The sequence below is a fragment of the Anolis carolinensis genome, chromosome 5 (genome assembly GCF_035594765.1).
Source record: "Anolis carolinensis isolate JA03-04 chromosome 5, rAnoCar3.1.pri, whole genome shotgun sequence".
Taxonomy (NCBI): Eukaryota; Metazoa; Chordata; class Lepidosauria; order Squamata; family Dactyloidae; genus Anolis; species Anolis carolinensis.
In genome coordinates this window covers 86025953-86053875 of record NC_085845.1, presented here as the reverse complement: position 1 = coordinate 86053875, position 27923 = coordinate 86025953, and the positions used below count along the sequence as shown (strand labels likewise).

At 38.6% G+C, this 27923-nt stretch overlaps 1 protein-coding gene across 1 annotated transcript in view; it reads right to left on the bottom strand.

Moving 5' to 3' along the window:
- Positions 1-26873, bottom strand: part of rsbn1l (round spermatid basic protein 1 like) — a 31724-nt gene extending 4851 nt beyond the window's left edge. Inside the window, exons 1-4 of the mRNA XM_003221487.4 lie at positions 25658-26873; positions 11681-11800; positions 8871-9514; positions 186-323 (exon numbers count right to left, since the gene is read on the bottom strand). Of these exons, the coding sequence (XP_003221535.1) occupies positions 186-323; positions 8871-9514; positions 11681-11800; positions 25658-26321 (1566 nt within the window). The 5' untranslated portion in view covers positions 26322-26873. The remainder of the gene's footprint in view (positions 1-185; positions 324-8870; positions 9515-11680; positions 11801-25657) is intronic.
- Between the last annotated feature and the right edge of the window lie 1050 nt (positions 26874-27923).

Sequence of the window (27923 nt, the reverse complement as noted above, 5' to 3'; positions counted from 1 at the left end):
AGAATGTGAACTGAATGAAGAATTAAAGTTACATAAATAAACTGAAGGAACAAGAATATTTACTAGCACCTTTACCCCTAATTATGTAGCTATTTTGGCTGTCTTAGAGCTAATTTCTACAACGGCAATGTGGTTTTTAATTGAAAGAAATGTCAACCCCCTTCCCTATTCGTTTTCCTTCTTACTTTCAACAAAGGTGAATCTTCCAGCATATCAAGGAACTCTGGAAAGTAGTCCCCCACTTCCTCATCCACTGCTCCAACTAAGCTGATTTGTCTCATGGGGCCAGCTCTATAAGTACCATGGGAATAGGTTCTTTTTACCTGTAATCAAACCATTTACAATAAAAAAGTGTCAATCACTTTGTCCTCATACCAATTCACAAAATTGTTAACACTTGCAAAACAGTATTGAATACTTTGTAAAACAGAAGTAATATTCGGCTATTGAATTAAAATTATTCACAACACTGTAAACTTTTAAAAGGGGACCATTTACTACATTAATGTATAATTAGGAAAAATGAAATATTTATTTTAAAATATGGCAAAAATACTGTAGAAGACAAAGGTTAAGAAGAAAACAGCAGGTAAGAAAAGGTGGCTGCACAGAACACTGGGATAAAAAAAACTTATGTGGCTGTATTGTAATGATGCTACAATCCAATTAAAAGAGAACATATACTGCAAGTCATCTTCAGTCCAAAATTGAGAGAAAAGCACAGTATGAATTAAATCAAGAAAATTAAATGAAGAGAAAACAAAACATCATTTTTCTATACATATACATAACAGAAACCAGCAGAACTACAACATTTACCACTTGAAAAGACCTAGAACTATACTCAGTTCGGACACAGAATGCTCAGTTTAACAACATGCATACTCAAAGCCAATCTGAACATGGGCACCCGATCATATTTTGATCTCTTGCATTTTGTAATCTGTGGTAAATCGGAAGAACATTAGTCTCTAGGCTCCAGGAACTTTCCCATCTCTTATTTATTTTTTAAAAAAGGATTAAAAGTCAGTTACACTTATGATATCATAGAATCATAGAGTTGGAAGAGACTTCACGGGCCATCCAGTCCAACCCCTTGCAAGAAGTAGGAAAATCTCATTCAAAGCACCCCTGACAGATGGGCATCCAGCCTTTGCTTAAAAGCCTCCAAAAAAGGAGCCTCCACCATACTCCAAGGCAGAGAGTTCCATTGCCAAACAGCTCTCACAGTGAGGAAGTTCTTCCTAATGTTCAGGTGGAATCTCCTTTCCTGTAGTTTAAGCCATTGTTCTGCATCCTAGTCTCCAGGGCAGCAGAAAACAAGCTTGCTCCCTCCTCCCTATGACTTCCCCTCACACATTTATACATGGCTATCATGTCTCCTCTCAGCCTTCTCTTCTGCAGGCTAAACATGCCCAGCTCATTAAGCCACTCCTCATATGGCTTGTTCTCCAGACCCTTAATCATTTTAGTCGCTCTCCTCTGGATGCCTTCCAGCTTGTCAACATCTCCCTTCAACTGTGGTACCCAGAATTGTCACAATGTTCCAAGCTGAACTATTAACACATGACAGAATTGAATTGACACTACACTGAAAAAGTTCATCTATGGCACAGTTACTGAACCAAAACAATTTGGTTCAACAACAGAATTTCAATCTATTAAGTGGTTTTATCAATTTACAAACCAATACAGTCCTATATGTTCTGCCTGATGCAAGCCTATTATCTCATAGATTACTTCCCTATGCAGTGAAATAAAAGCACAAAACAGACCACAGCTGGAGGATTCACCTTTAAACTTGAAAATAATCACAATACCGTGTTTCCCCGAAAATAAGACAGTGTCTTATACTAATTTTTACTCCCAAAGATGCACTAGGTCTTATTTTCAGGGGATGTCTTATTTTTCCATGAAGAAGAATTCACATTTATTGTTGAACAACAAAAAAAGAACATTTATTATATACTGTACAGTAGTCATCACAAACCAGCATAACCAGACAAACTGTGAATCCTATTGAGAATTTCTTGTTACAACCATTATTTCCATGTACATTTACCAATCCTGCATGCTCTGATGTTCTTTTTGGCAGGCATGCTTTCAAACAAAAACTTTGCTACGTCTTACTTTCGGGGGAGGCCTTATATTTAGCAATTCAGAAAAACCTCTATTAGGTCTTATTTTCAGGGGATGTCTTATTTCTGGGGGAACAGGGTAGCAGTTACGTTGAATGTTTACGTATTAGCATATCTATTGTTTAAAATCACTTGTTATTATTTTTAATACTTAATTCGAGAGCAGATTTTTCTTTCTTTCTTCCCTCCTCTTTTTGACTATTAAATTTTCAGTTTTTATAGGCATAAACATACCCCACAGCCATTCATTCTGTTTCCAAAAGAACAACATGTAGTGATATTTTGACCAGCAGCTTATCCACAATTGGCATGGGAAAGGAAAACTGTTCTTAAACACACGCAGCTTGTGTTTATATATTCTTTCTGCCACAGAAAATCCTACAACCATCTTTAGCTAACTAATCTTCCAATCAAAGTTTGCAATGTGATATTTTTCCACATAAACTTAGGATACATGCTTTAGATATATAAAAAAGATTAGCCTAAATTGTGAAACAATATAAAATTCTCTAAAACTAATTGTGGCAATAAAATGTTTACATTAAAAATTTAAGAAATACTGGTATGTAAAAACAATGAGTCAGATTAGAAAAAAGACATTACAGGTATGCCTGAGTTAATGAAGCCTCGGAAAAAGAAGTGTCTTTTTACCAATGTTTTGAGCACATACAGCTAGAAATGGGTTCCTTCTCATTCTTTCCACTCAGTGGAAAACAGTAGAGCCAGCCCACCCACAAGGCTTGATGCTGTAACGATGAATCAGCTTTTATCTGGAGTAACAGATTATCTCTACTGGCAAATGAAAGAGAAACCAATAGACAAGAGACAGGAAGTGACTGTGAGGAATCCTAAAACCCACTCCCAGCTCAGTTCACGCTTTCATTCATTCAAAACTTGAGTCCTGCAATGAAGTCTCAGAGAACCGTGCTCATTTAAATAACTAAATTCGAGTGCCATGTTATATAAGGGGGGAAAGACAAAGCAGATATTTTTGCATTTTGTTAGAAACTTTCAAATGGTCTACAGAAAGTTCAAAATGTTTGTGTTAACTTGTGCAAAATTTAGGTTACATGGTCATTTAAGTTCATATGTGCATATCGTTAGCTATTAATACAAAGTTTCCTGAAACATATTGAATTGCTCATCATTTTTAGATTATGTATCCCTATTCTTTCCATATTATTTCCGCCCCTGGTGCCAAATTTTTGGCTGAAGAAGTAACATCCAAGAACACATCTATTTAGCGATTTGAGGTTTACCTGTATTAGCCAGAATTTTATGAAATCTCCATATTTTGTCAAAAGCAAACCATTACACTTCTTCCAAAAATAAGAAATTGTTTATATGGGCTATTATCATGAGATCTTTACACCTAAAAAAACATGATTTCTCAATATGTGAAGGTACTATTTTATGGTATGTTTCTACATACATGGGAAATATATGATGTACCTACAGGGAAGAAATTCACCATGACACAATTTTTTCCTGTTTTGTATATACTTTGTGAAAGACATGCCTAATTTACAGTCCCCTCGACCTTAACCTGCATACATCATAAATGAGTAAAATGGATCAGAAGGCAATGGAAAGCAGCATTTTAAAAAACCAGCTCTTCTTTCCCTGGAATTGTTTTACATTCCATCCAGTTATTATAAAGACTATAATTAAATACTAATGACCAAGTTTTCTTCCCATCTTTTTTCCTCATGTCAATTATTTTAGATTATGTGCCTGTGGACAAAGAATGTTTTGTTTACTGATTCAATGTAAGTCACTTCCAAGTGCCTTTTAGTCTCAAAGTGGTTTAAATAATAAAATAATCTTGTTGATATGGCATACTTTTGTTTATATGAATAGTATGAAACATATGAGGCATCTGTGTAAACTTTATATATGAAAGCCATTCCAGAAATGCCAAATTAAAATTTCAAAACAGATAAATGGAATAACTTAACATGTTTATTATTAAGAAAGAGTGTGAACATGGGAAATCAGAATTGTTGCAATTAGAAAGCAACAGACAGAATCAGTTCTGCTGCCATCATCAGTCAAGGGAAGGGACACCAGAGAACATAAATGGAGAGAGAGAAAATAAAGCGTTATTAACAAAACAAAACAAAAAAGCAGATGGAAAGAGAAAAGAGGTTTTTAATATTAAAAATAAGATCTTGTACATCCTTAATAGGATTAGCTTTTGAACATTTCTGCCAAATAAGACAACTCCATCTAAGAGATCTGTTGCATTTTTTTGGATAACCAACCCGCTAGAGTCCAAAAGTTGCATCAACAATGTGGAATTAATGAAGTATGACCCAGTTTCAACTGCCATTGCTCAATGCTATACTATCATGGGAATAGCAGTTTTGTAAGATCTTTAGCCTTCTAAGCCAAAGCGTGCTACAAATCCCACAATTTTATAGCACTGGGTCAAGGCATTTAAAGTGATGTCTAACTGTGTTAATTCTACAATGCAGGTGCCCCCCGTTCAATGTTCAAAACCACTACACCATGCTGGCTCACTGATCAAGCTATGGGGTAAAATCAAGAGCTGAGTATGTTGAATCACTAAACATATGCCAAACTAAGACTTCAGATTAAACTATGGTATTTGCTATTATCTGATCATCTAAATGACTTCAGATTAAACTATGGTATTTGCTATTATCTGATCATCTAAATATTAATTAAGTGATTTGAAAAGTTACCCTTTCCAGAGGTATATTGATCATTTCCCTGCACTTTATACAAAGCTGAAATTCATAGCAATGTGCTAGATTACAATAGGAGTTAATATTTATGTTTTTAAATGGGTTGAATGTGAACATTTTGTTCAGCTGTTTAAAGGCAAAAACAGAAATCAGATGCTACCGTGACTTAACCATCTCTAGTACTAGGTCATTAATATGCCATGAAATGAACTGATTGCCTTCAAAAAGGAACAGTTTAGCAGTAATTTGAAAAAAAAGATAATTAGCTGATCACATTTATAAAATCCAAAACCATTCAATAAGAACTGCTACATGCAAGAGGGAAATAATATACTGTACAGTTATTGCACAAATAGGTACAACAAGCAACGACCTGCAAGATCTTTAAATAACTAATCCTGCAAGATCTTTAAATAACTAATAAAATCTATCAGAGAGTATCTAACTTGTAAATCCAATATAAAGATTTATACTGGTCAAAAGGACCGTTAAAGACAGTTCTGAGAAAGAGAACTCTCCACCTTCCCTAATGGCTTATACAAAAGGATAGGCAACCTCTACCAGCAGAATTTGCATTCTTCTCCATGTACCATGGGAGATGTACGTCTCTATTATGCTGATAAATTTCACAAGAAAACACCAACATGTGCATTTTTAAAGGTATATAGGGAGGGTGCTGATATGAAAGTACTAGTGGACTTGAAAGCAAGACATATGAACTCCACATACTGAATTTCATCACATAATAGTTACACTTTTAATCCCTTTTTTTTAACTGAGAAAAGGGAGATGAAGCTATTATGTGATGAAAAAAGTTTGTCTTTGATTCTCCAATTTCTGATTTAAAAAAAAACTTCCTCACCTCTGAGACAGGTGGAAGAGGAAAGGGGATGATACAGACACAAACAAACAGCTCCATTTCTATTTTTGTAATTGTCTTGCCTTGGAGAAAGGAGGGAGGAGGTAAGATCCAAGCTCCAAAGAGCTCTATTTTTTGAACTGCCTTGCCAGGGAGAAAAAAGGAATGATGGGAGAATTCAAGCTCCTGCTATCAATTCCCAGACCATCAAGACCCAGTGTATCATGCGACAGGTGCTCAACACTCGAACCTACTCACATTCAGGCACTGGGCCAGGGAGTGCCAATGTGGCCTGCAATCTCAGAGGTACCTTGACCATGAGATTATATGGAGGCTGGAAGCCATTTTTGGAGCTAAAGCTAGGTATGTGACAATTATGCAGTGGCAACTATTACGGGTGAATTACAGTACTTTGTTTATAACCCACTTTTGCCACAACACCATTAATAAATTTAAAGGCAAGCTGTACAGAGTATGGTTCTGGGATTCCCAATTATCTTTAAAATAAGGTCCAGACTCTCAGAATGCCTTGTATCAAAATATTGTTTTCCCCCTGTGCTGCTGTGTCCACTGTGAGTGTAGTGGAATCAATACCAGCAATAGTAGGCAATGCTCCCCTTCTCCCCCCCCCCCCTATATATATATTCTATTTGATATTTTGTTTTTATTTTTATTGTATTTCTTTCCAATTCATTTCACTTTTATTTTATTTCATTTTTCATTTTATTTTTTGATGTTATTTCACTTGTCATTTCAATTTTATTGCATTTCTGCTTCGTTTTTATTTTCATATTTTATTTTATTGAATTTTTTAAAAAGTATTTATATTCTACCTTTCAAGGTCAGCATTCAATGTGACAGATTACAGAATGGGCTCAAAATTTACAAAAAGAACTCAACAGGAATAAATAGAAAATAAAATGCACAAAAATGGGGTGGGTTAAGCCTGGATAGAAAGCAGTACACATGAAAGGGATCTTAACCACAGACTCAGCAGACTAACTGCAGAGAGAGGTGGGTAACAAATTTGTTGTTGCTGTTATTATTACATGCTAAATATGAGTCAGCTATCTTCAAATATCTGAAGGGGATGCGAACTCTTTATTCTTTAAGGTCTAATAAAGAGCAGTTGGATGAGTTTTAATTGTGTCTTCCAGCACGGCAGGGGGTTGGAGTAGATGACCTGTGGTTCTTTCCAACTCTGATTCTGTAATGCTTAGGTTTTAAACTTTCCTCCATGCATTCTTTCCCCCAACATCCTTTCCCCACAAAAAGTATACACCATTAGAAAATTGCAAGAAAGTTTCTCCAAAGAATATTCTTGGCAACTGATCATTTTCAAACTATGAAAATAAAATATCTTACTTCCTACTTTGACAACAGGTTACAATAGTCAAGGAATAAAACTAGATACAAAACTAGTGGAACTGACTTGTGTCTCAAAACAGTAATCTTTATAGAGGGCAAAGGGAAACCTCCAGCCCATGGACCTAATTCAGCCCATGAAGTGTTCAAATTTAGCCCACAGGTACAAAGCACCCATTGGTGTGCTCCATGCATATCTCAGCTTACAATTGGGAAGTCAAAACACATAGAGAAATCCTACTATTTTCTTCAGTTTCAGATATTACATTGCAGTAAGAGTATCCACACTCAGGAGTCATCGGTTTTGTTACTCCACAGTTTCTCACTGTTACTAACGTGTTTCTCCTACTGTCTGTACACCGGGTATGAAAGAACCATTTGGTTGCTGTGAGTTTACTTGACTGTATGGTCATGTTCCAGAAGTATTATTGCCCGAAGTTTCATCCACATTTCATCCACATCTATGGAAGGCATCCTCAGAGGTTTGAGGTCTGTTGGAAACTAGGCAAATGGGGTTTATATATCTGTGGAATATCTTGATGTTAGAGTTTTTTAATACTGGTAGCCAGATTTTTTCATTTTCATGATTTCCTCCGTTTTGTTGATTGCCCACGTGTTTGTGGATTTCAATGGCTTCTCTGTGTAGTCAGACATGGTGGTTATTAGAGTGGTCCAAAATGTCTGTGTTCTCAAATAATATGTTGTGTCTGCGAACCCCACCTCCTCCAAGATGAACTGAACCACATAAACTGGGCCCTACAGACCAAAGAAACATGTGGCCAATTTCAACAAAAAGGAGGAAACCATGAAAATGAACAAAAGCTGGCTACCAGTATTAAAAAGCTCTAAAATCAGGACAGTAAATAAGGGACAATACTCAAAAACAGGGGAAATCCAGACAAGAAACTATCAGGGCCAGCTAATCACCTCTCAACAAAAGATTCTCCCAGGCAAGAAGCAACCAGACTTTGGAGTTGAAAGGCCATTCAATACTAATCAAGATGGTCAATTACGACATTCACACTTTCCTCAAAAAGACAATAGTTCTTTTTCCCACTCTGGACATTCCACAGATATATTAACCCCACTAGCCTAGTTTCCAACAGACCTCAAAACCTCTGAGGATGCCTGTCAGATGTGGGTGAAACGTCAGGAGAGAATGCTTCTGGAACATGGTCATACAGCCCGGAAAATTCACAGCAACCCAGTGGTTCCGGCCATGAAAACCTTCATGAACACAAATAACCATGTCTTCGAACACAACACATAAAGTACCCCATCCCCAGTCATACGCTATCTGGAAGCAGCCATAGCCCATGCAATGAATTATGTACTGAGATAACAGGTACACTATTCTGGGTTTTTAAAATGTTTTACCAAGCATATCAGCATGTCCCAGCACATTTTGGATATTACTGCAGTATGACAGCGAGCACAGTTAGCAATTCAAGTGTTATGGGAGACCAGAATTCAAATCTCCACTCAGCCACTGAAAATCAGTGGGTTACAGTTGGCGAGTCAGTCTCTCAGCCTCAGAAAAGGTAAAGGCAAACTCTCTCTAAGCAAATTCTACAAAGAAAACTGCTTGAAAGGTTTGAAATGCTTACTGTAAGTCAGAAATGACTTGAAGTCACCTAACAGCCACAGCCAGAAAAAAACTGTTCTTCAAGCAGTATTGTAAACTGGAGAAAATGCTAGCATAGTTAACTTGCCCAGCATTCTCCTGGTTAGCATATTTCATTTATACAGAAGAAAAAAAAGATATGAGCATTAAGTCAAATATTAAAAATATCTTACCTGAGCATGAAAATTTGACATAGTTGTTGTCTCTATATCTTTCTTTCCCAAAATTTCCATTTTCACTGGTGAATTGGGAAAATTAAATGAAAAGTAGTCTAAAAAATCAGGTAAATAAGTAGCTGCCCCATGAACAATTCCCATTACATAGTAAGCTGCACAGTTTTCATTTTCACTGAAAACCAGACCCACAAATTCATCCGCAAATCTCTCCATCTCCACAGGAGACAGGTGGGAGAGTTCATTACTGTAGGCATGGACAACTGAAGCTCCTCCATTAGGCTGGTGTTCAATATGAATGAACTGTCTGAACTCCAACGTATCTAGGCTTTTCAGTTTGTTTTGAACCCGTGGCTCCTTTAGTGAGGGAAATGGAAATTCACTGTTCTCTGGTACCTTGTGCTCAGAATCCTTCTTGGGATCCATATTTTTTCCATTGAAATCCTTAAGGTGATTATCAACAATGCCTTTGGAGTCTTGATCCTCAATATCAGAAAGCATTCCTGAGCAGATGGTCTGAATAGATTTACTGTACATTTTTGGACGCTTCCTTTTTTCACACTCTTTATGTTTCTTTTTCTTTTTCTTCTTTACTTTTTTAATCTGCAGGTCTTCGGCATTGCTTTTTGGTTTTTCCTTCACACCTATTAAAAGAAAGATATTTATTTTAATTTTTATGAAAAGACACACAAAGGTAATAAAAAACCTATATGCCAAGTAAGACTAAGTGTACCTGAAGTCCATTTGAAGTGTAGGAATACTAGTTTTATTCTTGATCCTTTATCAAAAGTATAGCTGGAGTTCAAGTTAATCTATTTCTCTCCCTGATGAATTGTATGCTTACCATAATAATTACCAAGCTTAAATAAGGTGTGTAAAGTAATACATGCAAAAAGGTAAGCTTTATCAAGTTGATCTTGATTTTCATCACAAGTGAAAAGACGCTTTGTAAGTACTGTCTCATGAATACATAAGTGGATAGAGAAAAATGGTAGTGAACTCTTCTCACTTGTGAGTAAAATAATTAATCCCAATTTATTTTGTTATTTCCAGGAAAACCTCCACTTGTGTTTTACATACCTCTGATGAAAAACTCTCACAGACATAATGCAACAGAAATGCAACTAAAAGTTAAGAGAACTACTATCTTAATTTTAGTAAAAGGCCAAAATTAATGTTAACTAAGCCACACAATTAACTTCCATTCATATCATGAACTAAATACACTCTTCAGTGAACCATTTTATTTATTATTGTGTGTATGTAAGATATTTGAAAGCTCAAGCTGAAAAACACAATAGAAATGTAAATAATTAGAAGGAGCCATTATTACTTAAATAAATAAAAGAGTCAGAAAAATCCAACTCTTTAAGACAAGGATAGAAGCTTAACTAATTGTAACAGACTAGGATGCTTCTCTTCACTGTTTTGTTCACTGGGATATATTGCCCTTTCCCCTCCTGCTCCATCCACTTTTTCTTTCAAGGGTCACTGTCAACGTTTTGGGACTCTATGAGAGGTACACCTCTTAATCTTTTTTACAAAAACTTTTTTTCTAATTCTGCAAACTTTGGCCTTTCCTCAAGTCATAGGCTTTCTCCTACTTCTGAATTAACTATTATTTTGACTATACAGATACTAGCACTTTATTTTTTAGAATCACAATTAAAAAACACAAACTAGAAGTTATCTAAAACCCATGGAGGAATATTTAAATCTCTGAGGAGAGAAGCTGAGCTTGTGCTTTAGTGCCAGTGTTCTACTTGAAGACTTGGATGGGTGTTTTTTGGTTTTGAGCATGTGATCTCCTAGAGTACATGGTCTAAGAGAGAGGGTCCTTTGCTAAATCACTGATTTAGTTGAGAGCAAAAGCAAGCAGCCTTTAGTTCTATATGCCTGCTTCCCCAGTCTTTAAAGCTTAGTAAACAGGAAGAGAAAAACAGGCAATAGAGCTTTAGTTTACTAGATTGACTTTATGGTCCCTTCTAATTCTAATCTAAGATTATATTTAAAAATTATCTGAAAAATAACAAGAAACCTTGAATGAGCTTCTCTAGAAAAGTTATTACATAACCAGGGTGAAGTAAACTCTATAAAAGGTCCCCATCAACCATAAGCTGAAAAATGACTTGAAGGCATTCTTCATGGTAACTTGATTACATGTTGTTCAGAGTTCTACATATTAGATCTGTCACTTTAAAAATGGGCTCCGAAACATACTGTGAGCCAGTGCTGCTAACAAAATACAGATATCATAACATGGTCACTCAATTCTTGTGCAGCCTTAGTCTGGACCACTGCATGTACCTATTTTTAAAGACAGACCCACATACTTGTAAATGTAACAAGCTAAAGGGATGTTACCAAAGAACAGACACACCCCACTTTCCATGGACACTAAATGGCTATGGGGGAAGCACACGAGGAAAGTGAGACCTGCAAGAAGTTGGACACTGTATGAGGGAAATAGTGAGTGCCTCACTCTGCATTGAACAAAGGGTTAACGTCTCTGTATGTCACTAATAGTATGTGAAACAAGAAGTCAACCATTCCATTAACTTCGATAAACACCAGTTTTAAGTTTATATCAAGGTAAGAAGCAATGCATTTCTCTACAAAGCATCCTGCCATCTAACACTTCTTTCCTTCAGCACATACTCAGAAGTGAAATTATAAATCTTATTCCTATTCACCATAATGTTAAAATAAAGTTTGATTCAAGCATGATTATTAAATAATCTAATTATTTATGGAAAAACAGTATCATGTATATGGAAGACGTTTTATTGAGCATTTCTGTGCAAGCTTACCCTTCTGAAATAATTTCATTTCTCCATTCTCTTTCTTAATTTCTGACATCAACCTATGTTTCTTCTTTTCCTTCTGCTTTTCCTTGTCACTTTCTGATATTTTATCTCTGATGATTTGATCTAAAAAGAAACATTTTCAGGTTCAGCCACAACATATTAAAAACAGACATTATCACACTTATGTTTGATATGTTAGTCAAGTACTGTAGATGTATTGCTCTAAAGTAATATTCCTGTGAATATTTAAATGTTATTTGAAGAAGAATTTAGAATTACATAATGAAATGTTGTGCTGTGAAAAATTTAAACCAACAAATATGTTCTTGCTGTATCACCTTCTATATAACCAATTATCAAACAGATTGCTTCCCCAAAAGATTTTCTTTATCCACTACCATATTTTTGATAACAGAAATTTATAAGGCAAAATACCACCACTGATTTGCAATGTTTGACTGTGTTTCAGTCCACAAAATTTGATGCAATTCAAATGTTAAAAAAATTAAAGACATGTTTTGATTCTCAAGTCAACACAAATTTCAAAAAGAAATCTTAACCATTTTTCAAATCATTTTTCAGTACAAAAATGCCAGATTGTGGTTAAATGAGAAGTCATTGGGTTATTATATCAGACATAAAATCTAATATGGCAATTGAATATAGCATCATAGAGTTGGGAGAAAACACAAGGGCCATTTAACCTCCTGCCATACAGAAATACTCACCTACAGAATCCCTGAAAGATACTCATCCAACGAGTGCTAGAGTGCTCACGTCATTTCCTTTCCTCCCTCCAAACTTTACAGCCCTTGGAGCTCTCTGACACCATTCAATATAAGGTTATTCTTTTTTAGACAAACAAGGGATACTGTAGGATGGGATATATGCTCTTCTCATTTCAATTGGAGCCTCTCAATATTTTGCACTTGTATGGGTGCATTAAAATCTAACAATTAATGGTTAAATACATCCAAAATTGAAGGGTGGTTCCTTATATGTAACACTGTGAACAAGACAAATAATAGCTGATGACTGAGATTACATTATCACACTTTTGGAAATCTGTTGAAGACTAGCAATCTTATTATCTTTGAAAACAAGTATCCAGTAAAATAAAGTTCTTAACAGAACAGAATAAGGATAAGCAATTCAAACACTTATTTAGTCTTTCATGATAAAAGTAGCATTTCAAAGTATTGTTACATGAGATTCTTGTCTATGCAGCAAATTATAAAATATTACTGCTAAGTGTTTAACTGGAGGAATACCGGCAGAGAAAATTGTTTACCCCAAAAAGTCACTAACTTCTGTTTAAATAAAAAACAAAAAACAAAAACATTCTGGAAAATACTGGGAGAAGGGTTTCTATGTCCCATCAGGATCGAAACTGGGGGGAGGGACAGTACAAAAAAGTATCTCTTACAAAATGTTTTCTCTTTCAAAGTGACAGATGAGAGAAATCTTGTGAATACAGTGTGAACCAAATTAGAACATGACAGAGCTACAAGCTTAAGAGATGAGAGAAAAGTTATGAATACAGTGTATCTCAATTTCTAGAAGACTTTGACTAGGACAAGCTGGCAAAATGTGGGCTAGATGATGTTACTGTTGCGTGCATTGGCGGATGGGTAAATCTAAAGAATGTCTCCCTGATGGTTCCTTGTGATAATGTAGAAAAAGAACAAGTGGATGCTGCAGGATTCTGTCCTGGACCCTGAGTTGTAAAATAAATGACCCGAATGAAAGAGCAGAAGATGTGGTCACTAAATTTGCATATGATTCAAAAATAAAGTTCTTCCTGATGTTCAGGTGGAATCTCCTTTCCTGTAGTTTTAAGCCATTGTTCCGTGTCCTAGTCTGCAGGGCAGCAGAAAACAAGCTTGCTCCCTCCTCCCTATGACTTCCCCTCACATATTTATACATGGCTATCATGTCTCCTCTCAGCCTTCTCTTCTGCAGGCTAAACATGCCCAGCTCTTTAAGCCGCTCCTCATAGGGCTTGTTCTCCAGACCCTTAATCATTTTAGTCACCCTCCTCTGGACGCTTTCCAGCTTGTCAACATCTCCCTTCAACTGCGGTGCCCAAAACTGGACACAGTATTCCAGGTGTGGTCTGACCAAGGCAGAATAGAGGGGGAGCATGACTTCCCTGGATCTAGATGCTATACCCCTATTTATGCAGGCCAGAATCCCGTTGGCTTTTTTAACTGTTGCATCACATTGTTGGCTCATGTTTAACTTGTTGTCCACGAGGACTCCAAGGTTTTTTTCGCACATACTGCTGTCAAGCCAAGCGTCCCCCATTCTGTATCTTTGCATTCCATTTTTTCTGCCGAAGTGAAGTATCTTGCATTTGTCCCTGTTGAACTTCATTTTGTTAGTTTCGGCCCATCTCTCTAGTCTGTCAAGATCGTTTTGAATTCTGCTCCTGTCTTCTGGTGTGTTAGCTATCCCTCCCAGTTTGGTGTCGTCTGCAAACTTGATGATTGTGCCTTCTAACCCTTCGTCTAAGTCATTAATAAAGATGTTGATTAGAACCGGGCCCAGGACAGAGCCCTATGGCACTCCACTTGTCACTTCTTTCCAAGTTATAAAATGATAGAAAACTTTCACAGAAACCTTCAGCACAAAAGCAAATGTATTTGAAATAAATGAAAAGATTAAGTTGTTCAAGGTCAGAAGACTAAGATCCCAAGGTTTCTTCTGCTGTAGCTCTTACCACAACAACCTACTGTACTAATCTGTATAACAGTATACAGTGCCTCACTCATGTCATCTTATAAATATAATGACAAACAAAAACATGGACATTCTTTCCATGTTAGGTAGAAGTATTTTTTTTTACTACTGGTTCTTGAAAGCACTGGACACTTACATAAAGTTAAACATAAAATTATTTCATTCCAATTAAGTGATTTCAGTAGGTGTGTATAGAAAACTTAAATATATCTGTGTAAGCAAACATTAATTTGGCAGAGCAAAGGGCATGTGGTATGCATGACAAAACATTTGGATTATATTTCTTTGTTGAATAAAGGGTATTATATAATTGTAAACCAACGTGTTTTCATTGTTATAGCAACCAGTTTGTTTGCATGGTTGTTTATGAAATTCATCAATTTGATTTGACTATATCTACCATGCCACAAAATTATAAGTCAAACCTCCTATATTATTAGTTGAACTAGCTGTGCCCGGCCACGCGTTGCTGTGGTGAAGTATGGTGGTATGGGAAATAAAGTACTGAGGAATTGGCAGTACTTAAGGTAAAGGGTAAAGATTTACCCCTGACATTAGGTTGAGTCATGTCTGACTTTGTGGGTTGGTAGTCATCTCCATTTCTAAGCCGAAGAGTTGGCGTTGTCCGTAGACTCCTCCAAGGTCATGTGGCCATTGGTATGACTGCATGGAGCGCCGTTACCTTCCCGCCAAAGGAGTACCTATTCATCTACTCTCATCTGCATGTTTTTGAACTTTGGGGTTGGCAGAAGCTGGGGCTAACAGTGGGGGCTCTGTCCGCTCCCCCAATTCAAACCTGAATGAATGTTGCAATTAGGGAAAATGTTTTGCATGTAATGGCCTTGCAACTTTAAAGCCTGTGTCCTCCTTGAGTGAATTTTTTGTTGGGAGGTGTTAGTTGGCCCTGATTGTTTCATGTCTGGGATTCCCTTGTTTTCAGAGTGGTGTTTGCGATATTTTATGTGCTTCTACTGTCTGTGGCCCTCAGAAAACAGAGGATTTGCCAGACTTTGGTGATGGGAAGACTTTGTTGGGAGGTGTTAGCTGGCCCTGATTGTTTCCTGTGTGGAATTCCCCCGTTTTGAGAGTGTTGTTCTTTAATTAGTGTTCTGATTTTAGAGATTGTATTGCTCTGTTTTATTATACCACAATAATTTTTATATATTCTGATTTTAGTGTTTTTGAATACTTGGTGGCAGATTGTGTTCATTTTCACAGTTCACAGCAACACAACAACAACAACAACAATAATAACAACAATGACTTTGGTAATACACACTGCTTCACTCCATTGTCAGCTTCCTTTCTGGAATAATCCTTCCTTGAGAGGTGTTAACTGGCCCTGATTGTTTCCTTTGTGGAATTTCCACTTTTCCTGCTTTCAGAGTGTTGCTCTTTATTTACTGTCCTGGTTTTAGAGATTATATTATTCTGTATTATTCTATCACAGTAATTATTTCATATTACAGTAGAATCTCACTTATCCAACATTCACTTATCCACTCTGCCTGTCTCCTGGGCTGAGTAGGTTGCTAGGAGACCAAGTGGGCAGAGCTTAGCCTTCTAAATGGCAGCAATTGGATAAAAACAATTATTCCTTTCCCTCTAATTAGGACATTATTTTTCTTTTCTTTTTGTTGTATCAACCTAGAGGCATGGATGATGAGTTGTGTTGTCAAATTTCGAGGTTGGGGGGCCTGTAGTTTTGTTGTTTTGTCAGTTCTCAGGATTCCATCACTCTTTTATATATATAGACTAGCTTTGCCCGGCCACGCGTTGCTGTGGCAAAGTATGGTGGTATGGGAAATAAAGTATTGAGGAATTGGTGGTAGTTAAGGTCAAGGGTAAAGGTTTTCCCTGATATTAAGTCCATTATAAATGGGTCATATAGCTGTGTGGAAGGGGCTTGAGTTTACACTGCCATATATCCAGTTAAAATAAGATAATCTGTATTTTATAGGCAGTGTGGAAGAGGCCTAAGTGAGGCCTAACTCTGCCTGTCCCCTGGGCTGAGTGGGTTGCTAGGAGACCAAGTGGGCGGAGCTTAGCCTTCTAACTGGCAGCAATTGGATAAAAACAATTATTCCTCTCCCTCTAATTAGGACTTTCTTTTTCTTTTCTTTTTGTTGTATGAACGTAGAGGCATGGATGAGGGGTTGTGCTGCCAAGTTTAGTGTTTCTGGGATGTGTAGTTTTGTTGTTTTGTCCTAGGCTGAAATTTCATTACCCTTTTATATATATAGATGCTGTACCTATTCCTCCAAACTTTAATCAAAATTTGGAACCTGAGCATGACTCTGAAATGTTAGTTCATCTTGGTTATTCAAGTATCACACACATCCCTTATCCAGAAATCCAAACTAAAATATATTCCAAAATCCAAAATAGTCCACATAGGTGACAGAGATAGTGACACATTTTGCTTTTGGGTGGTTCAATATACACAAACTGTTTCATGTACAAAATTATTAGGAATAGAGAATAACATTATTTCAGGGTATGTGTATTTGAAATATGAATGAATTTGTGTTTAGATTTGCATCTCCAAAATAGCTTCTTATGTATATATATGCAAATATAAGTATTCAAAAAACTGAGGCAAGGAAAAAAATACTTCTGGTCCCAGACATTTTTAAAAAGAGAAGGTGGTTAAAATTTGAAAGAATTATGAAGCTAGGTCATGATTCCTTCCATTGTTTTTTGCATCCATTTTAGATATGTTTTAGGAAGGACATGAATATTTTATGAATTGAAAGCCATGTGGGGGGGAAACATGTCCTAACTATTCAGCGTCTTCATGCTGGTACAAGCTGGTATCACTTTTTAAAATGTTCTATACAAACAAATAACTTCAAAGAAAGAATTGTTTTCTTTCCAAAGTTAAGTTATATTTTTAGAAGATTCTCTCCTTCTGTATGATCCTTCCTAAGTACCCTCTCTTTGTGCATTTTTTTTAAAGGAGGGAAAAATATTTGTTTGTTACATACCCTTAACTATCCCCCTGGTCTTATCCGCAAACCATACCAAAATCCATAATTTTGCCCCCATAACCTGCCCTCAACTTATACATGAGATCGACATATATATATATATGGCATGTTTTTCTGACTTACTGTATTGCCTCAACAAATATTAAAAGATGTTTAAAAGCCACACCTTCAACTTATACGGAATAGATTGCATTTTTATTCACTCTCATTAATTAATACAAAAGCTAACAAAAGAGGCTGTAATGTCTGGCACTACAGTACATGAAAATTAACCGTTAACTGTAAAGTTCTTAGAGGGGAAACAAGACAGATATGTTTCCTGAGATATGGCACTCATTCGATTTTGCAAACAATACATCTAATATCCCCAAACTGCTATGGGCTCTGCATAGATATTGAAAAGAGTTGTTACAGGTTCTTGGATTTCTGAAAGTGAAAATTAAGGCTTATTTATTGGAATAGAAGAAAAAATCTTTACAATGTATTAGACAAGTGCTCTATTTTAAAGGATTTCTTTCAAATATAATCCTTTAGTCATATGGTGACATATTTTTACTTATCAAAATTTTTTAAACACTGACTTCAAAAGATGTCGAATACATTTTGATAAGAAATATTTTGTCTATATAAAATAAAATTGTCAAAGTATTCTAAAGGTGTTTTCTTTCCAGTTACATTGGTCAAATTTGTTGACATATACTTGAACATCTATGCTCATTTTAAATCGGTATATTACAGTTAAATGTTATTCCATTTTGTTTTTTTGAAGATAAGAATAGTTGATTTAAAAATAATCTAAGTGTTGCTGTTAAAATTACCGTATTTTTCAGTTTATAAGACGCACTTTTTTCCCCCAAAAAATAGAGGGGAAAAGTCAGTGCGTCTTATAAACGCAATGTGCCCATTCTCCCTTCCTGGATGCGTCTGCCGACGCATCCAGGAAGGGAGAATGGGCACATTGCGTTTATAAGACGCACTGACTTTTCCCCTCTATTTTTTGGGGGGGAAAAGTGCGTCTTATAAACCGAAAAATACGGTAATTGTTTTCTGAGAAACTCTGAGCAACTTCACATTCTGCGTCCAGGCAGGGAGAATGGGGCGGTGTGTGCATCACCCCATTTTGCCCTTAGTTCCTGGACGCGTCTTATCATCCGGTGCGTCCTATAAAGCGAAAAATACGGTACATGAAAAAGGTACACAAAAAAGACCTCATCACCCCATTTCGTCTTCTGTTTATTCATGTACATATAATTAGAACTTCTGTTACCTGTCTTATCTGGGGGCGGGGGGGGGGGGGGATGAAAGATAGGTGACCTGAAACCTTTCACTTTATGGAACCTTTCCACCAAAATAACATACTTATAAAACAAGAAAGAGTTCCATGGCACCTTGGAAACTAAGAAATGTGTCATCAAAATGTATTTTTACTACAATTTAGCTAATTCCACTATATTAAAAAAAGTCACAGAATACCAAATTTGTCTTTAAGTTACTACAGATCTTTGTAGTTTTGTCTGCAATTGACAATCATGAGTAGCTCTCTGGAAATGGTTATGAAACACTAGACTTGAACTCAGAATGTGTTTCCATAAAGAGTGTCCAAATTACTTTGTGCTGCTAATTACCAATATTAGTTGGAATAAAGTATAGCTAAAGAACTGATTAGCTATATGTTTTTAAAGCACACATCTAAAACAAAGATCCATCCAAATCATTCTATCAATGCATACATTATACATTAGGTAATGCTAAATTCATAGACCCGGTGGCAGGTACATGAAATTACAATATTTACAAGTCATCCATGTGTATTGTGTTCCATGGGCAACTACCAGGGATCCTCAAACTTTTTAAGCAGAGGGCCAGTCCACAATCCTTCAGACTATTGAGGGGCTGAATTATCATTTGGGAAAAAAATAAAAAAAATTCCTATGCACAATGCACATGTCTTATTTGTAGTGCAAAAAAAAAAAAACCCAACATCAACAATGACAAAACAATACAATATTTAAAAATAAAAACAATTTTAACCAATATAAACCTATCAGGATTTCAATGGGAAGTGTGGGCCTGCTTCTGGCCAATGAGATAGTCAAATTAATTAGGATTGTTGTTGTATGCCTTCAAGTCATTTCAGACTTTGGGCGAGCCTAAGTCTAAAACTGAAGGCGGGGGCCAAGTAAATGATCTTGGAGGACTGCATCCAGGCCCCTGGGCCTTAGTTTGGGGACCCCTGGGCAACTAGAGACCTTTTCCACAAAACGTGGAATTATTTTGCTTTTATAGCTATATGTCTATCCAATCAAGTGTAAGATATCAACAGACTGGAATTAGACATTAATTTGTCCTCCTGCACTTTCAACATAACACTGTCAATAACCTTAATATTTTACTCATTCCTTCTAGTAAAGTATAGGCAAGCTTGCAGACCACTTTGGAAAGGCATTCACATGCCCTTTAGTTTCCACAGTAACATATCAGGCTTACACACAAAATAAGAGACAATGGAATGTAGAGTTCAAAGTAGAAGCATTCTTTACAGTTAGTGCTACAAAATGTAAAATGTTAAGGGAATCCTGAAATTGATAAATAATACAATTTAAATTCAGCTCTTGGGCAGGCAATATAAAAATGTCAGTTCTCCTAAGTGAGATTGTAATGTTGCCTGTTACCTAAGAAAAACATTTCAGTCTTATGACACTTCTGCAAAATCATCCACATCTCAAGGTCACAAAGAGAAAGAAAAGCTGGTATTACAACAAGGTGTTCATATTAAGAATAGTTCTACACAATATTTTTTAAGAATGTCGATTATAAAGCTACTCCTACGTCTCTATACTATAGAAACATTCTATCCTAAGTATATGTCAGTCAGTTTCCTGGAGAAAAAATCAGAAAGGTTACAAAATATAATTATCAATATGTAACAAAGGAAGCTTTAGATTCTGATCTTTGATACTTTCATCCGGCATATGTTGTAATCATCATGGTAAGAAGCAGATGTACAGTGAATTTCTATAGGAATAGATTGTCCAATGTTGCAAACTTCCCCATTAAGCCAATCTACAAGAAATCTAACTCAGAACAAATTCCTGACCCTTTTCTATTACCTGTATTGTATGGAAGGAAAAGATGAAATTGTGCAGCAATCAACTAATTATTCCACCATAATAGCCCATGGCACTCCAAAGGACCCCTCCACAGCATATTGACATGCTGGTTAGCATTCAGATAACTAATCACACTTGTAGGGCTACATGTTTCTCATCTCAGTCTTACACTGTTCTACAACTCTTGACATCACATCCAGGCATGTATCCCCACAGAAGTAACACTGAAAGAACCACCCGTAATGAGTCAAGCCCTTGTCCACTATCCAGAATGAACATTCTTTAGTACAAAGCACTTATCTGTATTTGGAAGTGCTTTTAGACATTGGGGAAATCAATGAGGAAAGAAATATGTGAAGAAAAGCAGGTCTGGGTATGTTAGTGCTGAAAGTTCAAATCATCTGGACTGTGCTTCATATCCAGAGAAGCATAATACTGTTCCAGATTGTTTAGTCAGGTGTCAGTAGCCATATGTGGAATACATATCTTTCAGAATGTTTTTGTTTCAACTTCTAAACACATTGATATTGAAAAATACAACATCTTGATGATTTATTTTATTTCCTTCTTTTTTCAAATAACTTTGAGGACATACGGCCATCTTATATGGTCTTGTAACACTTATGAAGCAGATTTCTCTGAGAGATAATGACTGGTTCAAGGTCACCTAGAGCTGAAATATGGGCCTACAATCCAATACAATCTACTACACCACTGACTACAAATTATTAGTTAAAAATCAGTACCAAAACTATTTTATGGGAATATCACATCAAATAAAAATAGGAATCCCAACTAAAAAAAATAACATTGGCACCCCTTTCCATTAGTATTTTCTAGACTAAATGTGTATATAGTTACTTTTAACATCTGTTGCACATTGCTAGCCTGGATAAAAAGGGGGGAAATAGGAGGATGAGTAAACTGTTTTTGAATCTACAAGAATGTACTTATAGCTGAAAGCAATACCTTTTCACGATACAGGTTTACAAACTCTGTGGTGTATATTTGAAATATTCTCATGTGGCCATTAGAAAGAAACATTTTTTCTCTCATTTCATATCCTCACAAGTTCTTCAAAACATTTTACTGTGTGGAATTGTTCCTAAAGGTAATACTACTAAAACAGTTTTAAAAACAAAGAAAGAAGACATTGAAAACATAGGTACATTTGATAGCTATGGTGTTAAAATATAGGAATAGAAGAATTCTGGATATGTTAGTGGAGCAAACAACCTACTGTCTCATCACACTAGAGCATAAATCCACTTTAAATTAGGTTTCTGTGTCCTGCAGAATTCTGGGGTTTGTAGTTTGGTGAGGCCCGGGACCTCTCTGACTGAGCTGTTTAAAGCCCCCTCCCTAAAGTGGATTTAAAGTGGATCCAAGCTCTAGTGTGATGAGGTCCTTACTGGTGTATACAAATGGGAAATCAGGTGATGGTTGAAAAGACAAGTATCTACATGGTTTCACACTTGAAATCTCGGAATCAAGCTAAATGCAAGAGAACATCCACGTGTTTTTTATTCACATGTCTGCCCACTTCACACAGCAGGGTGATGCTGTTTATTATTTTTTCATGAAAGAAACTGAAGCCTCTCACAACTTACCTTGCTGGGATACTTAGTTTCAAACCATTTTCTGTCAAACTTAGCTCCTTTCCAGGAGCAGAGCCAGAAGTACAATAACGTGAACTGAAAGGTGGATTATTTTTACTCCCCTCATATGTGTACTTTTTTTCCTCCTTTCTTTTTTATATAAAGGACAGCACATGGCTGCCCAGTCACATTTACTATGAACCTAAAATACGTATACCAGTCACTGTGGTTTTTATCTCTGATAGACAGCTTGTCATTGAACGCAGTCAATTTCTGCAGAATTCTTAATAAAATGATCAGAGGGTATTTACAACAGAAGTTAAGAAGAAGCAACTCACTTTAAAAGGATTTCCTTCCATGTCAAATCTAAAGGCTTATACAAATATTTGGACTTAGCTTTAAGGATATGAGGGAAAACTCAGTAGCCTACCATAATTAATTCTCAATGAAGTGAAGCATCTATGCTTACTTAAGAAGGAATCACATGAATTTCTTAGTAAATGTTTTTACTAAATGCTGCAGGTCTCCTTTTAATTCAATTCAGAAACTGAGCAGATTAGTACAATCACTCTGATTCAGCATAGTTTGGCTGTTATGAAATTTTACAATGCTAACAAACTAATCATTTTTAAAATTTTCGATTTCAGTTAAGTATGATTAAGAAACCACACAGATTCATGAAGCAATTTTGACTTCTAAGGTGTTGAATTATGTACTTTTGATAAACACAACCTATTCCTATATTCCAGTTAAGATGGCCTCCAATGATTTCCTTTCTTGCACCTGGTTAAGCCAGTTGCTATTAAAAGTATCAACCTGTCTACTTGCAATTCTGTTCACAGAGCTGTACTTCATGTTATCTTCATCCCTACCATTCAGATGAATAGAAAAATGTGTTATTTACAGTTTTTTAATAGTGCTATGGGCTACTTTTCAAACATTATTCCTATTTTTGTATTGCAGCCTTCCACAAATTAAAGGTCAATTACCAACCCTGGCACCACTTCTTTCACATTTGAAGCCTATGAATGATTACTTCAATGGAACAGAGTACCCAAATTCCTTTTATAGGTAAAGGAACAGAATTGCTAGCTGCATCAAGGCCATGTAGGGGCGAGTAAAATTATATTCATCCCAAATCCAAATACGCTGATCTTTAAATACTCTCTTTAGAAATATGCACAAATGTACTCAGGAGGGCTTACCTCCAAGTAAACAGACCCTTAATTAGGCCACCCAAATCTTATCCAGCTCATCTTTTAAGAAACCATGATGGCTGAAGCATATGCTAGGGAAATACGTCATTTCTAATTTGTAAGACCAAAATAACCCAAGGCACACTATTAAACACGCAAATAACCAACATAGATACACATATGTTTGGAGCGAGAATCTCCTAAAGCACTTTCAGATCTTTTAAACACAATCTATCAACGTTAATCTGATTAACAAACCACTGGAAACTGATCCTTCCACCCTACCAAAGTTTGATTTCCATTAATAACACTAGAAAGCATTATATTTAACTTCCAAACCCATCTGAGGCCTTTGCAACCTAGCAGAAGAAACCTCTGTTTCCCTAATAGGTCTGGAAAGCAAAAGAAGGCCTCTGGCAGCTTCCACCTCAAGCAAGAGCTCTTTCCACACCCACTTTTTTGACAGGAGAAGCCTGTGCCTCCGCTGCCAGGGCCACCTTCTCAAAAAACAAAACAATCACACATCATCCTCATCCTCACTCAGGGTTCTTCCAGACAGGCCCTATACCCCAGGGACAGATCCAAGGTTTTCTGTTTATCTCAGGTTATCTGACAGTGTATTCATATAATGAATAGTCTATGGATAGGGCTTTAATGATGGAAATGGTTTTAAATCTATCAATCTATCTTTTAATTTTGCTTTCAATTGCTGCTGTAAATCATGTATTATTTGTTATTATGTCTAGTTATGATAAATTGTTTATATTAATTATTTGTATTTTAATGTATTATGTATTTGTATTTTTATTATGTATTTGTGTGGCATTGGATGGTTGCCATCTATGTTGTAAGCCGCCCTGAGTCTCCAAGGGGAGATGGGATGGGATATAAAAAAAGACTGACTGATTGATATAATCCAGTTTAAAACAGAAAACCTGGGATCAGATCCTGCAATATAGTCTGTCTGGGTCCTGAACGGCCTTCAACCCTTTCTTGATGCAGGCAGTTTAGAACAGGACTTCTACTTGTGACTCCTTTTCTGCCCAGAAATGTGTATGCGACCCCAGATACATAGACACATAAAACAGTAATACAAATGAAGCATTTGCAAGGCTTGTGAAACAGGCTGATTCGCCTTAAGCAATTTTCTGCAAAGTCCACTGTAAACACTACCATGTTGTCCTGAAACAGATTTGTGCAAATACTAAGGTGGGAGCTCGGAAACCTTAGCCATATTTTTTCATGAACCCAATACTATGCTTAAAGGACAGATCTCCACCATTTAAGAGGCAGTGCTTGAGAGAATCCCCCCTCCAAAAGGAAGAAGGGGATCAGCCCCAGAAAAGAATGCCTCCCGCAAGAGACAGAGGGCCCTTCCACACTGCCATATAACCCAGAATATCAAAGCAGATAATCCACAATACCTGCTTTGAACTGAGCTATCTGAAGCCCCTTCCACACAGCTTAATACAATCCCACGTTTTCTGCTTTGAATTGGAATATAGTGTGGACACAGATATCCCATTTTAAAGCAGATACTGTGGAATTTTCTGCCTTGCTATCCTGCGCAGTGGGTTAAAGCACTGAGCTGCTGAACTTGCTGACCGAAAGGTTGGCGGTTCGAATCTGGGGAACGGAGTGAGCTCCCGCTGTTGGCCCCAGCTTCTGCCAACCTACCAGTTCGAAAACATGCAAATGTGAGTAGATCAATAGGTACCGCTCCAGCGGGAAGGTAAGGGCACTCCATGCTGTCATGCCAGCCACGTGACCTTGAAGGTGTCTACGGACAATGCCGACTCTTTGGCCTAGAAATGAAGATAAGCACCAACCCCCGGAGTTGGATACAACTAGACTTAATGTCAGGAAAAATCCTTGACCTTTACCTTTTATTCTGTGTTATATGGCTGTATGGAAGGGGCGCGGGGCCCCTTTCGCACAGCTGAATAAAAACCCACATTTTCTGCTTTGGACTGGAATATATGGCAGTGTGGACTCTGATAACCCAATTCGAAGCAGCTATTGTGGGATTTTCTGCCATGATATTCTGGGTTATTCTGTGGAAGGGCCCTCTGTACGCATTGCCATATAATCCTGTTCAATGTGTTTTTTATACAGCTGTATGGAAAGGGCCAGATCTTCCTGTAAGCGGGCAGCGTGTTTATTCCATGTGGAGGCAGGCAAGCGAGGCAGCCATTCCGCTGGAGGCGACATGCACTTCCTGCCCTTGACACACACACACCCCAAAACACCAGCAGGAGGCCTTGGGGGAAGCCCCGCAGCAGCCACGACCCTAACCCCCTCACACACACTAACACACCCTTCAAGGTGCGCCTTCCTCCCTCACCTTCCTGGCGGCGGCGGTGTCGGTGGTGGTGGTGAGGCTGCTGCTGGGGTCGGGCCTGGGCCTGGGCCGGAGGGAGCAGCATCTTCACCTCGCCGTTCTCCTCCCAGCCCACGCAGCCTCCGGCTCCCGCCAAGCCCGCCAGCGCCAGGGTGCCGAGCTTCCGCTTCTCCTTGTCGCGCTTCTCCTTGGGCCTCTTGGTCTTGCCTCCTTCGACGGCGACGGCCAAGCGGTGCTGATGGTGCTGGTGCGAGGAGGAGGAGGAGGAGGGCGGCGGCAGGAGCAACTTGTGAGGCAAGTGAGGCGGGAAAGCGAAAGACCCCGCGCCGGATGAGCCGCTGCTGCTGGTGGTGGTGGTGGTAGCGGCGGCTCCGGAGGAAAAGGCGGCGAGGCTCCACACGGAGGTGGTGGGCGCCACCGGGATGTGAGGCGGCGGCTGTGGCGGCTTCCTATTGCTGCCGCCCTCGCCGTTGACACGCTTCGGGCCTTTGAGGCCGCGCTCTTCGGCGGCTTTGGCTCGCTTCGAAGCCGGCTGGAAGCCGCGCGGAGGAGGCCTCGGGTCCGCGACTGCATTGGATGGGAAAGGTTCCTGCGACGGCGGGAGGGGGAGCAGCAGCGGCGGCGCCACCGTCGCGCCTCGGACGGGACTCGGCGGCGGCTCCGCCATTTTGAGATCCTGCTTCTATTTACCTCACGGCGCCCGTCGCTTCAGAAAGAGAGAGAGAGCGAGAGAGAGCCGGGATGGCAAAGGGGCGGGACGCGGCTGAACAGCGCCCAGTAGAAACTAGAACAGGGAATGAGTGGCAGGCGGGGCGGCCAATGGCAAGCTGGCGCCTGGAGGCGGGAGCTGTGTAGCTGCTCTTCTGGCTCAGTCGCTGCGAGTGGCGCAGTTTGGGAGGCGGCATCGCTGGATTCCTCGGAGCGAAGGAAGGCGGTGGCGGGGCTCAACTGAAGGCGGTTGGGCGCCTCTTTCTTCACGGAGCAGCGCGACGGGTTGGGCCTCCTCCCCTAAAACGCCATGGCTGAGGGCCCGCGAACAGCCGCTTTTTTCTCCGTCGAGCTAATGCCTCCGTTGCCGCTTGGTAATGTGCGAAGCAAGGGGTGGCGAGGCGCGCTGTCTTGGATTAAAGGGCCCCGGGGAGAGTTTCCTGGGTCGCCTCCTCGAAAGGCCCCTTGGAACGCCAGAAGGGACAGGCCCCGCTTGCGGCAGCCATCTTAAAAGGCGCCTCTCGCTCCCCTCCTTCCCTCTCGGGCCAGCGAGGCCTCTTCTAAGATGGTGCCGGCGGTGGCACGGGCGCGCTTGTTATCACGAGGTGCGCGTCCAAAGGCACTGATGAATGAAGTCGCAGACGGTCAGGGGAGCCTGGGTGCAAGCCAGAGTCCCGCTCAGGTCTGTAAGGCTGCCATGGCCGTGGACTCAGGCCAGTGCAGTGGGACTGTGCATTACAAGTCAAGGTGGAGAGGAATCTGGCTTTCCTGGGATAGTTGTAGACAAATTGAAATAATTCACAGAGGTTATGCTAAAAATATCAGGTTGGCTATTACATCAAAATTTATATTGGACTTGCCAGTGTAAACTTATATTGTCTACTATGAAATCCACACAGGTCAGATTCGAATCACTGAAATAGAAAAATTGGCTCTTAACAGTAATGAACATAAGGGCCATTGTGATATTGATGTTAAACTAGTTCTTTCTCCTCGAAGATTGGTTTGTGGGGATTTTCTAATACGTAGCTGGCAAAGCTTGAAGCAAAAGTAAAGGTTTTCCCTGACAGTAAGTCTAGTCGTGTCCAACTCTGGGGGTTGGTTCCCATCTCCGTTTCTAAGCCGAAGAGCCAGCGTTGTCCATAGACACCACTTAGATCATGTGGCCGGCACGGCTGCATGGAGAGCTGTTACTTTCCTGCCATAGCAGTACCTATTGATAAATTCACATGTGCATGTTTTCAAACTGCTAGGTTGTCAGAAGCTGGGGCTAGCAGCGGAAGCTCACCCGCTCCAGACTCGAATCGCCGACCTTTCGGTCAGCAAGTTCAGCAGCTCAGCGGTTTAACCCACTGTGCCAACGGGGGCGCCATCCTGAAGCAAAAGTGACAAGAAAACACACAGCTAAGCTTAATTTGTCCATTTCACTGTTTTCTGCCTTGGTAGAAAACCTAGCAGTTCGAAAACATGCAAATGTGAGATCAATAGGTACCGCTCCAGCAGGAAGGTAACGGTGCTCCATGCAGTCATGCCGGCCACATGACGCTGGAGGTGTCTACGG